The 18145-nt window shown below is 41.7% G+C and overlaps 1 protein-coding gene across 1 annotated transcript in view; it reads left to right on the forward strand.

Moving 5' to 3' along the window:
- Positions 1-809: 809 nt before the first annotated feature.
- The window catches only part of Dscc1 (DNA replication and sister chromatid cohesion 1), an 18783-nt gene continuing 1447 nt past the window's right edge, over positions 810-18145 (forward strand). The window contains exons 1-8 of the mRNA XM_055626546.1: positions 810-1201; positions 3236-3404; positions 6074-6208; positions 8289-8379; positions 10405-10543; positions 11643-11695; positions 12625-12779; positions 15668-15816. Of these exons, the coding sequence (XP_055482521.1) occupies positions 1002-1201; positions 3236-3404; positions 6074-6208; positions 8289-8379; positions 10405-10543; positions 11643-11695; positions 12625-12779; positions 15668-15816 (1091 nt within the window). The 5' untranslated portion in view covers positions 810-1001. The remainder of the gene's footprint in view (positions 1202-3235; positions 3405-6073; positions 6209-8288; positions 8380-10404; positions 10544-11642; positions 11696-12624; positions 12780-15667; positions 15817-18145) is intronic.

The following is an 18145-nucleotide window of genomic DNA, read 5'->3' on the forward strand; positions in this document are numbered from 1 at the left end:
ATTCAGCCCTTCAGTATCCTCAACCAACACATCTTTTTATTTCAACTAAAGTCCAACGGACAGGAGGGAGTGAGAGGCCACCTCTCTAAAAAGAATTATTCCTCTTCACTGTTTCAACTTTCATGGGCAGCCAGAGTCTGTGGGAGTCTGCTGGCATCCCTTGGAGAGCTTGCACACCAAGCAGTTACAAGTTCATGGATGTGAGTCTATGAACGAATTTTCATCTTAATCAGGTCATTGCAAACTTTGGTTTAGAAAACACCACAGGCGGCAGTGTGAGTTAGCCGGAAGAACCCTGGGGCCTACCAGGCAGGCTGTTTTTCTCCGATAGAAGTCACACGCTTCACTTACAGATGAAATATTTAACGAACGAGAGGCAACTTTCGTCTAGGATGGTCTCTAAGCCTAAACAAGTGAGATGCCGTATCCGACTCGGGCCAGGGTCTGGTTCCTGGTCCTGAACTATACACAAAAACTGGGCAAGGCCATTTTGGAGCCACCACAGACTAAGCTGGATTCAGACGATGCCATCTCCAGGCTGTGCGACCATTGTCAAGCACCCTGTTTCCTTTTGCATGACGGGATCACCAGGATCTTGCATTACTGGTCTGTGGTAGCGGATTACAGAAATTCTGCACGCAAACAGCTCATCACAGGAACCACCGCAGCAGACAGGAGAGCTTTGGCGGGAAAGCAGGGGGCGGACGCAGGGCGGCGGAAGGGGTGGGAGCAAGTTCAGTGCTTGTCCTCTCGGGGACGCAGAACCGCTCACACGACCTTCCTGGAGCCCTCAGGGGGAAACCGTGCTTCCCCTCAGCAATCGCGGACTTGCATTCAGCGAGCCCACGGCCCAGGGACTCGCGCGTCTGGACGCTTTTTGACTTTCCCGGGACACCCCTCGCCCCTCCCCGGAAGCCCGGTGCAGCGGATTTGGCGCGCTTTTAAAGTCCCGGGAGTTGGGTTCTTCCCGGCCGAGGACACGCCCCTCTCGGTGCCGCGGGATGTCCCCGGCGCCCGCTCCGCGGAGGACCCGCGAGGAGGTGGACGCGACGCTGCAGGTCGCCAAGGTGAACGCCGCCGAGCTGCTGCCCACCGTGCACTGCCTGAGCTTCGGCCCCGGGACCAGCGGCGCGGCCGCCGGGGACTTCTGCCTGCTGGAGCTGGAACCCGCCCTGTGCCAGCAGCTGGAGGCCGGGCACAGGTGAGGCCGGATGGGGGACCAGGGTTCTCGGATTACAAGCCTGGCGCAGGAGGCCGCGGCGTTCGGTAGCCCGGGGAAACTCCGCGGGGTCCCGAGAGTTGCTTTGATTGGGCCCGCACCGGCTGGAGGGCGGATCCTCAGCTCGCTGTCAGATGCCAGAGGAACCTACGCCTTTGCTAGACTGATGTGTTAGCGGGACTCAGCTGAACTTGGGAGACTGGTGCCAGCGGGAGAATGTCAAGAAGGGAGCTCCAGGGCATTTTGAAGGCCTTCGTAGTGATGCCGAGGACTCTACAGAACACTCGTTTTTATCTCAGAAGATAGCAGCAGTATCTGTATAGAGCATTCCTGCCTTCAGCTTGGGTTTCTTTTGCTTGAAAGAACTACTGTAGCTGGGACATAGGAGGCAAAAGCCCACTGAGGGCTTGGTTGGGGTCTCCACCAAAGATCTGGAACTGTTTATCATTCTCGGTCAACTACAAATTTGCTGCCAAGACCTTGGATTTTAAAACCGAGGGGCCCTGGCTGGGACTAGTCTGGGCTTAATGGTGGAGTGCTTATGTTGTAGGCTTCAAGCTGTAGGCTGGATCTCCAAGCCTGGAGGGGGGAAAGGATGAAAAATAGGGGCTGCCTGAAGAGATGGTGCATAGTTTAGAGTACTTGCAGCAGCCGGGTGGTGGTGCCACAACGCCCTTAATCCCAGCAGACGCAGGCAGCGGCAGCCTGGTCTACAGAGCAAGTTCGAGGACAGCTACCCAGAGAAACGCTGTCTGTCTTGGTAAACAAAACAGAAGAGTACTTGGAGCTCTTCTAGATGCAAGTACCTTTAGATTCCTCCTCAGCTAGTTTTGGGTTCCTTTATTTTGTGCACACCTGACTCCTGCAAGTTGGTTCCTTCTTGTTTTTACTTAGGCATTGTTTCCTCCCTGGCTTTATTTTAGTTGGACCATTTAGGCTCTCATTTGGGTTTGTATATTTGACCCATCATATATTATTGTTCTAGTTCACCAGCCACATATTGGTCACAAAGTATCCCTGAGAGAATTGCCAGAAAATGTCACTAACCTGTTTCCATCCCAGCTGAATTGGAGATTAAGAAGGACTTCAGGTGTGAAGGCTATTTTCTTTGTACAGTATCATTTTCTTTCCTTTTGCTTTTTTTCATTTGTTTGGTGTTTTGGTTTTGTCTTTGTTTTAATTTTAGAAAGGATCTCAAGTAGATCCAGCTGACCTCAACCCCACCAAGCTACATCATCCTATTTAGCTGAGGATGGCCTTGAAACTTCTAATTCTCCTACCTCCCTCCTAACTGCTAGGATCACGAGTGTCATGTCAGCCCTTCAGCTGACTGAATACCATAGCGTCTTCATTAAAGCATCTGGATGAATTATCTTCTCATTTTCTCGGCATGTTTGTGGTGATATTTGGTCTAGTCTCTTTGAGTCTTTCTTGCCTGTATTTAGTTATTTTTCCTTGGTTATGTACCAGCTAGCTAGCTAGCTCTCACATGGCCCAGCATTTCACGGACTCCATCATTATATCATAGATCCCTGGGGGGTTTCTTCGCTATTTCTGTGATGAAGACAGCTTGACCAAGGCAGCTTATAGAAGGAAAAGTTTAGTCTGGCTTATGGTTCCAAAGAGGTAAGAGTCCATCGTGAAGGAAGGTATTCGGTGTGAGTAGGAAGCTGAGATCATGTCTTTTATGGCAAGCCCAAAGCTGAGAGAGTGAACCGGAAGTGGGCAAGGTTCTGTACTGTCAAAGTTCACCCTCAGTGACATCCTTCCTCCAGCAAGGCTACTCCTCCTAAACCTCCTCAGATAGTGCCACAAGTGTTCAAATGCCTTTGTCTGTTTGTGTGTGCATGGGGGGGGGGGTTCTCTTTTAAATCACTACAGGAACAGCCTGGAGGCTTAATTTTTAATCTAGAAGCCAGAAGAATTGGGAATTATCACTTTAAGTGAGATATCATACCCACTGGATATGTCTTACTAAGCCATGTCTTCCCCTCCCTCCCATCCATTTACCTGTAGTTTTGTGATTCGAGGAGATAAGGATGAACAAGCTGTGTTGTGCACTAAAGACAAAACCTACGACTTGAAGATAGCAGACACGTCTAATATGCTGCTTTTCATCCCTGGTTGCAAAACTCCAGACATGCTGAAGAAGGAGGAACCACAGAGTAGCATTGTTCACACCGAGGTACCGTTTTGTCCTATACCTGAGTCTGAGAATGATTGTGTTCTAAGCTTGCTTTGGTTAAAAGCTTTTGGTTAAAAGCTTTTTAGATCTGTCAGCACGGCAGATCTAAAACTCTCACTACGGAAGTTTGAGATTTCTCAGTGTTGTTTTAGAATTCTTTGAATTTGTGAATTCTCCTTATTTTTCCACTTTTTTTTTCTTCCTCTGACGCATCTGAGTTTTCTCTTAATGTGGTAAGTGTGCTATTAGGTAACTCATTCCTTTTTAAAAATTAATTTATTTTGTAAAAATTGTGTTTATGGGGAGGGGTTGTCTTTTCTGCATGTATGTCTGTGAACTATGTGCATGCAGTGATCCTGGAGGCCAAAAGAGGGTGTCACATGGTTGTTAGCTGCCATATGTGTGCTGGGAATCGAACCTGGGTCCTCTGGAGGAACAACCAGTTCTTTAAATCAGTGAGCCATCTCGCCAGCCCTAAGTGACTCATTCTTAAAGCTTTATCTATTTTTAGTAAATTATGCTCGAGAGATGTTTTGAAAAATGAATCCCTCAAACCATAATTAGTATATTTGGAAGTATTTATGAGGTAGAAAAATGAAGAAATTTGAGGTTGGAAGGGAATGTGATTCTTAGTTTTGAAGTTAGGTTACTTAGTGAATATAGATACAAATATGACCTTCCTTATTTTGGAGAATGCTGATGGTATTTACCAAATAAAAGTCTCTACTCTGTTTTGGTTGTCACACATACCACAGTGGAAGCAAAGCTGTTAATTCTTTCAGAATGACTCAGGTTAGCTATTTCCTAAAATATGGAACTAGAGAAAAATGAAGGGAACATTCTGGGAAGTTTTAATGGTTTATGTGGTGTTAGCATAAAGGAGCTCTCAGTGAATTTCATGTCTACTGTGTATGTGTATGTGTGTGTGTGTAACAGTATTGTAAGACCTGGGGTCTCACAGCTCAGGAGTTCAAGATCGCGCCCTTCCCAGAAACTCCCCCAGACCAAGACTCGTTGCAAAAGCAAGAGGTTTATTAACCATTGCGCAATGGGGTCACCCCCGCTGGTCAGCAAAGAGTGGCACTGGGAGACAAAGGCCTTAAGGTTTTTAAAAGAAAAATTGCGGGAGATTTGAAGTTGCAGTCTTGGCAATTTAGGATTGGATGAGGAAGCTATAAAGTAAGATAATTGGTTAGTCTTAGGTGCTCAAGCTTGGCCAGTCCTGCCAAGTGTGGATGCAGCTGCAATTGAAGGTGGGGGTGTTTAGCTCATCCTTGAAGATTAGGGGCTACAGACTTTTGGCTGGAGGTCAAAAGCTACTCAGAAGAAGTCTAGGTTTGTTGCTAAGAAATGCTATCTCAAAGACAGGAGTTTTTCTTTTTGCTGAGTGAAGGTCATTGCTTGCTTGCCTTTTTTTTCTATCTGTCCTCATAGATAGGGTCACATTTTTCCATTCTCTGGAAAGGTACTAAGAGGCTTTAGCTTAACCTGAACCTAAAACTCAAAACTATAGGCTTTAGAAGACATACAGGTTACAAAGTTAGTCTAACCCTTTCAGTATCATATAGCCCAGGCTAGTCTTGAACTTGCTGTATAGATGAGAATGACCCTGAACTTCTGAAGCTCCTGCCTCCAACTCTTGTGCTAGGATTACAGGCATATCCCACCATGCCTCATTATGGCAGTAGTGCTCAGGATCAAATCCAGGGCTTTCTTGCATGCTAGGCAAGCACTCTACCAATGGAGCTACCTTTCCAGCCTCTTGTTTCGTAGTTGATTTTTTTTTGAGACAGTCTTGTGGTGTAGTCCAGGCTGATCTTGAACTCTTGATCTTCTGGTCTCATTATCCTTTTAGTGCCAGGACTAAGCAAGCACTTTACTAACTGAGCTATGTCTGCGGCTGTGGTTGGCTATTTTTGTTTACATGTTTTGTGTTTTTGGAGATGAAGTCTCACTATGTACCCCTGGTTGGCCTGGAACTCCATGAATATAGACCAGGCTGGCCTGGAATTCATAGAGAGCCACCTCTCTTTATCTCCTGAGTGCTGGGCTTAAAAACATGTGCTGCCATGCCAAGCCCTGGTTTTTTTTTTTTGTTGTTGTTTGTTTTTTGTTATTTGTTTTTTGGAGTCTTTATTTATCTTTATTTCATGTGTACGTGTGTTTGGCCTCCATGTATTCTCTGTACCACCATGTTTGGTATTTCTATTGTTTGTATTTTTAGTTGTTTCCATCTGGTTGGTGGAATTGCCGCCATTCTAGTAAATTTTTTCTGGTAGTATTACAGTTCCTAGAGTATTCTTGAGATGTATGTTCAGCTATTGATCATCATTTTATTGGTACGGCATTTTTAATGGGCTTTTCAAAGTATTTGAAATGGCTGGAATGGTACCACAGCTTCCTTCTGTGTGCTTTTTATTCTTTATTATTTTTTATTTTGCAAGACAGGCTTTCTTGGTGTATTGGTTGCCCTAGACTCACTTTGTAGACCAGGCTGGCCTTGAACTCACAGAGATCCATCTACCTCTGTCTCCCTGAGTGCTGGGATTAAAGGTGTGTGCCACTGGACCTGGCTCCTTTTGTATGTTTTTTGAGCAAAGATGGCTTTGTGGGAATGTATTATTCTTCAGAAAGGTCACTAAAGGCTTATGCTGCATTGTGATTTCTAGATCTTTGGTTTCTCTAATAACTATTGGGAATTAAGAAGGTGCAGACCTAAGTTAAAAAAACTAAAGAAACTTCTAATGGAAAATACCTACGATGGCCCTGACAGTCATAAAGAAGAGGATCCAAGCCACTCAAAAGTAAGAATATTATTTCTTAGTTTTATTTGAAATTTTAAAATGTAATTTTTTTTTTTTTTAATTGTTATTGTGGGAGGGTTTGAAAATCTTGCTGTGTAGACTTGACTGGCCTGGAACTCGCAGCTATCTTCCTGCCTCTGCTTCTTCATGTGCTGGGCTTATAGGTGTGTGCCACCGTATCTTGTTATTATTGGTGACTGTCTTACTTTTTTACATTTGTGTTACAAGTTTCAAACGTAAAGCAATCTGGCTAGATATAAAGTGGCATGCTGTTAAAGGCGCTGCCATTTAAATGTGCTTGATTTCATGTGATCTCTGAATCAAAGCAGGTGCCTGGCCTGGTGGTGCAGGCCCCTGTAATCCCAGTCTCACCATATTGCCTTGGTTGGATTAGAATTTGCTAAGTCAAAAAAAGAAGCGGAGCAGGACTGGGTGGATTAGAGTTTAGATGGGAAACTGCATGGCACTAGAGTGCTTTATGCTTTAGCTGAGTATATAAAGTAGTACCTCATGGTTTCAGCATCCGCTCCCTCACAAGCAATGATGCTGACGTCTTTCTTTTTCCGATTGTCTTTTTTGAGACAAGACCTCATTGAGCACAGGCTGGCCTCAAACTTGCTATGTAGCTGAGGATGGCCTTGGAATCCTGATCCTTCTATCTTTATTTCCTAAAGTGCGGGGATTATAGGCATGCACCACGATATAGTTTACTGGGCACTGGAGATGGAAGCCAGAGCTTCATGCATGTTATGGAAGCACTCTACCTGAGTTGTATATCTAGCCGCTGATTGTCTATTTTTGTTTGTTGTTTTGTTTTTTGTAGATTTTATTTATTTTTACTTTATATGTAGGTGTGCTTTGTATGATGGTGTGTCTATGTGCACTATGTGTTTCCAGTGCCCATGAGAGCCAGAAGAGGGCCAATGGATCCTTAGAAACTGCAGTTAGGAAGAGCTGTGACCCATCATGTTGTGGGTGCCGGGAATTAACCCTAGGTATACTGGAAGAGCAGCCAGTGCTCTCAATCACAGAACCATCTCTCTCGCCCCCCTCCGTTTTGTTTTGTTTTTTATTTATTTTTTGTTTGTTTGTGTTGTTGGGTTTTTTAAATTGTTGTTTTGTTTTTGAGGCTGGGTCTTTGTAGTGCCAAGCTGGTCTCTCTCTGTCAGTATCGCTCCTACATGTTGGGCTTCTCGGTGTATACCAGCATACTCAACTTTATTTACAATGTATATAGCTTTGGAGAAATGTTCATTCAATTTTTTTCCTCATTTCTAGTTGTTTTACTTATATTTTATATAAAAAAGTGATATATAGTTCCTTAATAGACATGCACAATACAAAGATTTACTTTTATCTCTTTACTTTCTTATTATTTTGTTTGTTTTGTTTTATTGAGACAAGGTCTCATCAAGTAGTTCTGGCTGTCTTGGAATGTACCATGTGGACCAGGCTATCCTCAAATTCACAGAAATCTGCCTGCCTCTGCCTCCTGAGTGCTGGAATCAAAGTTGTTTGTTACTGCTGCGCAGCCTGGACTAGAACTCTTGATCCCCCTGCCTCCATCTCCAGAGTGCTTCGATCATAGTTGTACAACAGCATGGCCAGTAATAGTGTTCTGAATGAGAAAACTTAATGCTTTTCATGCATTCTGTTTGATGAACCTGCTCTTGCTGTTCTCATCCTCATCATCTTCCTCCTCCTTTTCTTATTCTTTCTTTGTTTTTGTTCTTCAGTTGGGATCCTACTGTATAGCCCAGGCTAACTCAAATTCTTTTTTCTTTAGCTTCCAAAGTGCTAAGATTATAGGTATGTGTCACCACACCTGGCTGTATCTTTTCCTTTGTTGTGTTTTTAGTGCCTATTCAAGAAACCATTTCCAAGTGCAGTAACATCAATATTTGCTCCTTTTTTAAGACACATTTTATTTTGTATTATGACCATTATGCATTAACAAAGGAGACCATGAATGCTTTAACCGGCTCGATTTATTTATTCTCCAAAACTCAACGAAAAAAACTAAAAAAGTCGTAGGTGCCAAATCATTAAAATATGTATCTATTTTGTTTGTTTGTTTCAGTATACAACTGAAGATTTGCTTGATCATATTCAGGCAAGTGAAGGAGAAATAATGGCCCAGTTGCAAGTCCTAAATGCCTGTGAGATTGGAGGTAGTGTAACTATTCCCACTCATAATGAAGAACTGTGTCGTATGGAACAGAGAAGCTTTGGGGTCCCTTTGCCATGTTGCATGCATGTTCAATTTTCTTTTAGCTTCAAAGGTAATAACAGTAGGAGCAGAAGAGTACTTGCTGAGTATGTGGGAGGCCTCGTGTTTGAATCTTAACACATACACACATACACCCTCACAATGATGATGATTATAGAAGATGATAAATAGATCATCAGGCTAGTCTTGAACTCATAAAGATCTTTCTGCCTCTGCTTCCCAAGTACTGATGTTAAAGGCTTGTGCCACCATGACTGGCTATGAGACTATTGTTAGCTTTCCTAGAAAAACAATTTGATTCTTTACCTATGTGAAAACCAATGTGGTTTGGTGGATATATTATTCCATGTGAAATTAGCTCTCGTGCAAAATCTGTTAAATAAATTCTGTATGCTCCCTTTTTTAATTTAATTTTTATTTTATGTGCATTAGGGTAAAGGTGTCAGATCTGTTACAGACAGTTGTGAGCTGCCATGTGGGTGCTGGAAATTGAACCTGGGTCCTTTGGAAGAGCAGTCAGCGCTCTTAACCAGTGAGCCAGCCCGCTGTATGCCCCTTTAAGAACTACCTGGAAGCATTTAGCCCTTGTGTAGTTGCTGGAAACCCATTTGGTCTTAAGTGCTTAAGATAAGGGTTTTAATTGGGAATGCCTCTTTGTAATTACCATGGTATATGGAGGCCCATGAAGCTCAAAGTTAAATTGAGATAGGCAAACCAAATAATATATCTTAATGATAGTGCTTGAATTTATTGTCGTAGCAACAGATAAAGTTTTGTAGGGGAATGCATAGATGACACTAGGGTTTTTTTTTTTTTTTTTTTTTTTGGCTTTATTTTACACAATTTGTTTCTTAATGATACTTTGATTTTTCCAGAATAAGAACAGAAAATTTCCTTGAAAAAAAGGATAACTATGAACTTGAGTTTACTATTGCAAGTAGTATCTTTGTCATCAGTTCTTAAATGGCATTCTAAATTCTTGTATTGCTCTGTAGCTCTGGCTGGCATATAACTTGAACTTGCTATGTAGGCAGGTGGCATTGAACATTGCCTCAGCTTCCAGAGTGCTGGGATCATAGGTATACACCAACACATTCAATGGCATTTCAGATTCCTTCTGAAATGGGGACAGGTGCCTTTTTTGAAATTAATTGTATGGTTAACATAAAAAAAGACAGATTCCACCATGACATTTTCATGTGAATGTGTATCGTTATGCTTTGTTCTTAGCCACCCTTTCACTGCCCCCTCCATTACCTGTCTACCTTCTCTTGGTGATGGCCTTCTCCCCTGGAGGTTCCCTCTGGCTTAATCACATATATATTCCCTTAACTTTTCTTCCTTTCCCACCCCTGTTAAACCTCTTCCTTATAATTCTGTTTCTGCTTTTACATCCCATGTACAAATGTGTGTGTGTGTATACATATACATATATATGTATGTATGTGTATATATATATATATATGTATATATATATATATACATACATACACACACACATGCACATACAAATAGTTTAAATCTAGGCTCTCTAATATAAGAGAAAACAGGATATTTGTCTTTCCCAGTCTAGTTCATTTCTTTTAACATAGTGTTCTCACTCCATCTATTTTCCTTCACATATCATAATTTCCTTCTTTACTGCTCAAGAAAATTCCCCTGTATACATATGTAAACAGTTTCCTTAGGAATGTGGAAAGCTATCTTGATTCCTGATGTTTTCTCTGAGAACACATTGTTTTCAGATAGCTGTGATCAGAGTTATGATCAACTGCATCACACCACACAGATACCTGAGGCCATTGCTCACTGAGAGTCTCTTCCCAGCGGACTGTAGATTGTGTCTGTTGACAATTAACAGTAGCTGCCAGTGTGCCTTCTGGGTAACAGAGCATTACTGCTTTATTGATTATCTAATCACTTCACTCATATATTCTTTGATAAATTTGACATTTGAAATTTGTAGGTTATTGGAGGATTCTTGAATTTGATTATGAGATCAAACTTCTGAATCATGTAACTCAGCTTGTGGATTCTGAATCTTGGTCTTTTAGTAAAGTGCCCTTGACTGTATGCCTGCAGGAACTTGGACCTTTGGAACCCGAGTGAGTGTTTTCATTATTTGTGTCTGCAGTGAACTTTTTTTTTTCAGACTAGATGTAAACTGAGGGCATATTATTTATATTCTGATATATATTTTGTTTGCATGTATGTATGTATGTGCACCATGTACGTGCATTAGATCCCCTGGTGCTAACTGAAGGTTCTATGACACCAGGGAACTGAACCTGGCTCCTTTGTAAAAACAGCAAGTTCCCTTAACCTTTGGGCTGCTCTGTAGCCCCAGGGAGGAAAAATTAAAAATACATAACTGGAAGGTATTTGGAACTTTTGCTTGTTAGGGTCCAGAGGAGGCTGTACAAACCCCTCAGACACTGATCTTAGTTAGATATGGATGGTTTATTGAACGCAAGACCCCAAGACTGACCATGGTCAGGGACACAGTGGACTCACTAGCCAAACTGTGACATCGACTTGTTTTTCAAAGCCATTTTATAAAGGCAAAAAAAATGCAATTAGCTCATACAGGAGGATGGATGGTAGAACAATGTGGTCAGCTCTGACCCAAGTTATTTTGTTAAGCAGACAAGCAGTTCTAGCTAACCTTGAAAGTATGCCTGGCATCTGGGGCCAGCTGTGCCTATGGTTGGGAAATTTCTAGGAACAAGGCCACAGAGTTTTTCATTGAACATAAGCACAGTTTATGGTCAACCTGACCTTGTAAAGAGATTCTTTTATGCCAGCAATGACCTGAAATGACGTGGTTGGTGGGCCTGAAACAAAAATGGCTATACTTATGCTACACAAAGGAGCAGGCCTCAACATTGTCACTGGGGAGAATACATCTGCATCATCTTTTCTGCTTCTTATTTTGGTAATAAAAAAAAAATTAATGGTTGTGTTTGAGCTACTGTATAAAAACCATGTGCATATGAATTATGACTACATAATTTGTGCAAAATGTATAGAACAGTTCTTGGCATGTAGCAGTTCCCAGAATATTTAAATTAGTTCTTAAGTATTATTTGTTATCAAAGTAACTTAATATTTCAAATCCTTAATTTATATCTAAGTTTATAGGAGGCAACTGGGTTTAAAGTATCTATAAAATGCTGATAAGTTTTGTGTGTTTTAAATTTTCAGGGAAATGATCGAACACTGTCTTAAATGCTACGGAAAGAAATATGTGGATAACGGTAGGACTGGAAAGTATTCTAATGGGCATTTTAACCTGTGTGATAACAAGTATATATGTTTTAATAAGAACCATGGGGTAGGGGCTGGAGAGGTGGCTCAGAGGTTAAGAGCACTGGCTGCTTTTCCAGAGGTCCTGAGTTCTATTCCCAGTAACCACATGGCGGCTCACAACTGTCTATAATGAGATCTGGTGCCCTCTTCTGGCGTGCAGGTGTACATTCAGACAGAAGATCATATACATAATAAATTAATCTTAAAAAAAAGAACCACGGGGTGGGGGTGAGGGTTGAGAGATGGCTCAGCAGTTAAGAGCACTGATTGCTCTTCCAGAGGTCCTGAGTTCAATTCTTAGCACCTACATGGTGGCTCATGACCATCTATAAAGGCATCTAGTGCCCTCTTCTAGCGTGTGGGTATACATGCTGCAGAGCACTCACATAAAAAAAAAAAAAAAAAATCTTGGGACTGTGTAAGGTGATACTGTTGAATTAAAGGAAGTGCTAATATCTTATTGGTTAATAAGATAATACAGTGTCAGTGGGATGGCTGAGCCAAGCCTGGTGACCTGAGTTTTATCTCTGGTAAAAGGTGAGAACAGACCCCTGAAAGTTGTCACCTGACCTCCACATTCATGTGGTGGCACATGCAAGCCCACATGTGTATATGCATATACACACAAATAAATAAAGAAATGCCATTAAAAAGAAAAGAAGATAGCCGGTCGAGGTGGCACATGCATTTAATCCCAGCACTTGGGAGGCAGAGGCAGGCAGATCACTGTGAGTTTGAGGTCAGCCTGGTCTAGGACAGTGAAGACTATACAGGGAAACCTTGCCTTGAAAAACTAAAAAACAAACAAAGAAAAAAGCCTCAAAAAAAAAAAAAAAAAAAACCCGGTGTCTGAACTTGTCTGATACCTTTTCCTTAGATGAGGTCTATTTTGAGTTGAATGCTGACAAAATATGCAGAGCAACAGCAGAGATGCTGCTGCAGAACGCCGTGAAGTTTAATCTCGCTGAGTTTCAGGAAGTGTGGCAGCAGAGTGTTCCTGAAGGAATGACCACTCGGCTTGATCAGCTCAAGGTAAGGTCGTTGGGGCCTGTGCCTGGGAATTCTCCAGGTTATGTCTGACTAGGTGGGGTGATTCTTGTCCTGGAGCTGAACTGGGAGCTGTTTTATTTTTCTACTCACCCGTTAGGGGTACAGTCTTCATTTACTCTATCACAAAGTCCTTTAACTCCCCCAGTACTTACAGAGAAACACTTTACAAAGCAGAGTATCACTTGAATTTTTCTTTTCAAGTGAAGTTGGAATTTATTATACATACACATTCACCTTATTTATTTAAAGGCAGAACTTTATGTATCCCGGGTTAGCCTTGAATTTTCTCTGGAGCCAGAGATAGCCTTAAACTTCTGATCTTCCTAGACTCACCTCCCATTCACTGGGATCATATGTACGTGAAAGCACTCCTGGTTTTAAGCAGTGCCAGGGATTGGATGTAAGGCTTCAGGAATGCTGTGTAAGCACTATATATACCAAAAGTTGGAGCTTATGAAGAAAAGGTATGCAAATAGACTTAAGCACAGGTGGCAAGGGAAGGAGAGAAAGGTGCCACGGACCGACCCAGCTGGGGTCCCACACCTGTGGGAAATCAGAGGTTTGGATATCAAGAAGACGCACACACCAGAGAGTGTTTGAATCTGCTGCGATTTACTGAAGTCAAGCTAACACTTATATAGTGATTACATAAAGAAGCACCTTGAAGTTGACATACTTCCCGGAACATTCAGACTTTTACCAACAATACAACGTTTACATTTTAACTGAAAGGGCAACCTGATATAAAGCAGTGTCTACAAAAAATCTTGGCCTAAAAGTTTTTAATCAAAGCAAATACAAAACTTTAAACTTGTGGCTATTTACGCAGTTTTATCGCTACTAATTAGTGAAGAGAAGGCCAGGGGCTGTCACTGCCCTCCAAGCCAAGTTGGCTAAAGATTTACAACTCTCCCTAGAGATAAGCATTGAGGGGAATTCCTCCTGTTTGTCTTGCTAAGGATTTAAATCTTCCTTTAGAGATAGGGCACCAAGGAGGACACGCTAGAGCCAATCTGCCCATAAAACTCACAGTATAATATAAAACCTTCTGACCTCCTATGTTTGCCTATCTTCTTTCTGCCTCATCATAAACACCTATGTTTGGTAATGGTTTTGTAGTAGTTTTACTGCAGTGGGAATATCCAGAGCATTCATCTTGACAGATCCTGATTAAATATTTTCTTTAGAAAGACCTAAAACTCTTGCCCCTTTATTACCTACAATGTTTGGTTTTTCCACAAGCAATTCCGGATACTGAATCTGATTTATTACTTCTCCTAAAATTTTATTTTCCTTCTGCTCTTATTTGCTAAAGCTTTAGTAATCTATCAGAAATGTGTTTCCTTGAATAGTTAATTGTGCTGATCTAAGAATCATAGAGAAACAGCAAAAAAGCTCATTAATCCAACCCTGCAACTGAGGAAGTGTGGGACTCTCAGAGTACATCTTTTTGGCTTAGGTGGCCATGGTAGGGTACTTTGCCAGTGACCTCCAGGAAGCCTATTCCCTAGGGAAACATATCTCCTACCTAGTAGCACAATCTATTGATATGCTACACTGACGACGCTGGAGTGGGTGTAGCAGAAAGGGAAAAAGGAGACAGTGGAGCTGAAGAAAAGGATCGTTGCTGAGCTACCGAGAAAGCATAGTTGGTAGAGTACTTGCTTCATATCCTTGAAGCCCTGAATTCAATCCCCAGCACCTCATTAAAAAAAAAAACAAACAAAAAACAAAACAAACATGGTGGTTTGTGCCTGTAATCCAGCATTTAGGGTAGAGGCTAGAGGATTACAAGTTCAAGATCATGGTTGGCTACACAGCAAGTTTATGTCAGCCTGGGCTAGAGAAGACCCTGTCTCAAAAACAAGCAAGAATACTTTCCAAAAAAAAAGAGTGTGTGTGTACGTGTGTGTGTGTGCTTATGTGTGTGAGATGGCGTGGGAGGTAAAAAAGTACTTGCCACCAAACCTAACAATCTGAGTTTACTATAATGGACTTGAGTGGTGGAAAAAGAAAAGATCTCTTAATATTTCTTCTGATTTCTACATATATACTGTCAACTACACATGTTCCCTCTGCCCTACACATACATACACACTCACACACATGCACACAGAGTAAAAATTAAAACAAAACAAAACAAAACAAAGGAAGTAGATATTGGATAACGGGTGGGAAAATCTCAAGGCTTTAGCATCTATAGCTACTCCTGAGCACTTAGGTATGGGTTTGAATAGGTTTGAATAGAATCTAGGTTACCTAAGTTTTCTCCTTCCCCAAGGCAGTGCGAGTGGAGCAGGAATCCTCTGTAATTTGGATGTATGGGTCTGGGGCTCAGAAGAGGTATTTGAGTAAAAATTGCAAATGCTACAGTCATGAACAAGGGTACCAGAGGCAACACTGGGGTAGGATGATGGTTACCCAGCACAGGTGGAGGCTTGGGAAATTACACAGTAAGTAAGACAGCAAAGAAGACAGTGATGTCAGAGGTGGAGGGCGATGAAAAGAGGAAAGAGCAATGGACATTAGCAAGAAAATGGGGCTAGTAAGGTGATGCAAGCTCTTTCCTTGATGAAGTCACTCAAAGAGCTTTCTGCTTTTGGCAGTGACTGGCCACTGATGATATTTGGCACTAAAGCTATCTTTTTTAACTGGCAGTAGATGGCAAAGAAATCACAGCTTACAGGAGCTCTTTTTTATGAAAAAGGCTGCCTGTAAGATAGACTTTCTAGATAGACTTTTTCTCTAAAGTTTCATGTAGGTGGTATTTTAAATTATTTGGGCTAAATCTAATGGCAAAAGAAATATTTAAATATGAGATCATTAACTGCTTTTTTTTTTTTTTTTTCCAAACTTCTTGTCTCTTGTAGGGTTTAGCACTGGTGGACAGAAACTCAAGACCAGAAATCATATTTTTACTGAAAGTAGATGATTTGCCTGAGGGAACACAGGAGCGCTTTAACAGTCTCTTCTCTTTAAGAGAAAAGTGGATGGAAGAAGACATCGCTCCATACATCCAGTGAGTAATTCATTCAGGATGGGTGGTGGCCATTGTTCTTTAAAATTTGGTGGAGGGTTTCAGACTTACGACCTGAACATGACACTGTTGCGTATTCCCTGAGGATGCTGTGTCGCTGGAAACTTTCCTTGGGTGGTGTCCATTATGATTGTCTGATATCTCATCTTGAAGGTGGAATATGTGTTATCTTTTCCCCTTAACATTCTGCTCTCCTTCCAACAAAATCACCATTTTGGGGGTGGGGTGGGGTGGGACGAGGACATACCTATGTCTAAAAGGTAAACGTGTCCTTTTGCCAAGTCCGTTTTATCTGCCACCTAAGCCATTGCTTTTTTTTCTTCGTTCTTTATTGGTTAGATTTATTGTCTATTTAATCTTTGTGTGTGTGGGAGTGTGCCTGTGCACACTCGTGTGTATTTGTGTGTGTGTTTATGGGGGGGGGGTGAATGCAGATGCATGTTTGCCACAAACATGTGTGGAGGTCAAGGACAACCTTGGGTGCTGGTCTTCATCTATTTGAGACAGGTTCTTCTGTTGTTTTTTTTGTTTGTTTGTTTGTTTGTTTGTTTTTTGTTTGTTGGTTTGCTGCCTATGCCAGGCTAGTTGGCCCAGCGATTTTGGAGAGTCTCCTATCTACATCTGGGGATGCTAGACACAGATCAATGCTATGGCATTCAGTTTTCTGTAGCTTCTGGAGATTAGAGCTCAGATCCTCACATTTGGACAGCAAGTGCCTCACCTACTGAGTCATCTGTATCCTTAGCCTTGCTCTGGCACAGTCACTGTTGTGTCAGACCTTGCAGGCCATCTCTTTTCTCTACAGTTTTTATTCTGTGATCTCTCCAGATCCTGCTGTGTACATGTTCCTCTTGTTTCCCTCTTAATTCAACTCTACTTTCTACTGACTCTGACCTAGGCCAGTAGCCGAAGTTTCTGGAGAAAAGTCTCCAACAAGATCATCAGACTTGTATAGACTTTAACTCAGACCCTGGCCTTTCACTATACCTCATGAAGCCTTTCTACCCTCAGACTTTCACATCTTCCTTTATATTCACACCTTCCTTGATATTCACTCAGACCCCATTTTACCTTCACTCCTAGTTTACAATCTTACTTCTTGAGAAAATTGAAGCAATTAAATAGGAACAACTCCTTTCCCATTGCCGAGCCTTTAATTCTCTGACATCTGCACTTTTCAGCCTCCCCTATACGGTGTATAAACTGTACCCCTTTTCATCTCAGGATGTATCTGTATTTATCTGTGTGAGTGTATGAGGGTGCACATGCACACAGATGCCAGAAGAACCTGATGTCTTCATCACTCTCTGCTTGTTTCTCTGAGGCAGAGACTCTTCACGAACCTAGGATATGTCTTGGCTAGGCCTGAAGCTAGCAAGTGTTATGAAGTTTGTGACCCTGGGAAAAGACCATAGACTCAATCCAAATGTATTGAAAAGATTTATTGCTTAGCCTGTAGCAGGACAAACAATCTCTGAGCCGTATTTGAGTGGCTACGAAGCAGGGGTATGTGGAAGGACTTTTAAAGGGAAAACCACTTGAAGACCTTCAATATCTGTGCAAGCCAGTAAAAACTGTTCTGTTCCACCATGTTAAGTGACTAAAGCATCTCAAACAACCTTTAGGTATCTTTATTATCAAGTTACAGAAGAAAAAAAATCAGACATATAACAAGTAGATAGTCACAGCTGTAAATTTTTGGGTGGGGGTCACTGAGTCAGGGTTACTGGGAACTTTTCTTCCAAGGACCAAAGTTGGAGACAAACAGCTAGTGCATGCTAAGATAGATGCATAGCATAAAATGGAGCTTTTTAAGCCATAACACAAGCTCTATCCATCTTTTTACATTCATTCCTCTTGGAGCTAGGATGTTTGGGGAACAATCAGTTTGATATCACGATCTCACTCCCTATGTTTTTTTTTTTTTTTTTTTTACCCATTTTTACTTACTGGTTACTTGCCCCACCTCTTGACCTAGGTTTAACATTCTTTAATCCTGTTTACAGAAAGCTTTTGGTTTAAAAGTGTATGCTAGGGCTGAGCCAGGCTACAAGTACTTGTTAACAGTAAACAGATAGCTCTAGGATCAAAGACTGAGCCATACCACAATTAGAAATAGTTTTTTACGGTTCACAATGGATCAAACATCCTGCAACACTCATGATTGTGGTGTCACCCATACTGCAAATCAACCCCATGTTCGTAAAAAGTTTCCTGATTGAACTAGGCAAGTGTTGCACCACTGAGGTATATCTTCAGCCTCTATCTATCTATCTATCTATCTATCTATCTATCTATCTATCTATCTATC

Source organism: Psammomys obesus, unplaced genomic scaffold (assembly GCF_907164565.1).
Source record: "Psammomys obesus unplaced genomic scaffold, mPsaObe1.curated_primary_1811, whole genome shotgun sequence".
In the NCBI taxonomy this organism is placed as follows: domain Eukaryota; kingdom Metazoa; phylum Chordata; class Mammalia; order Rodentia; family Muridae; genus Psammomys; species Psammomys obesus.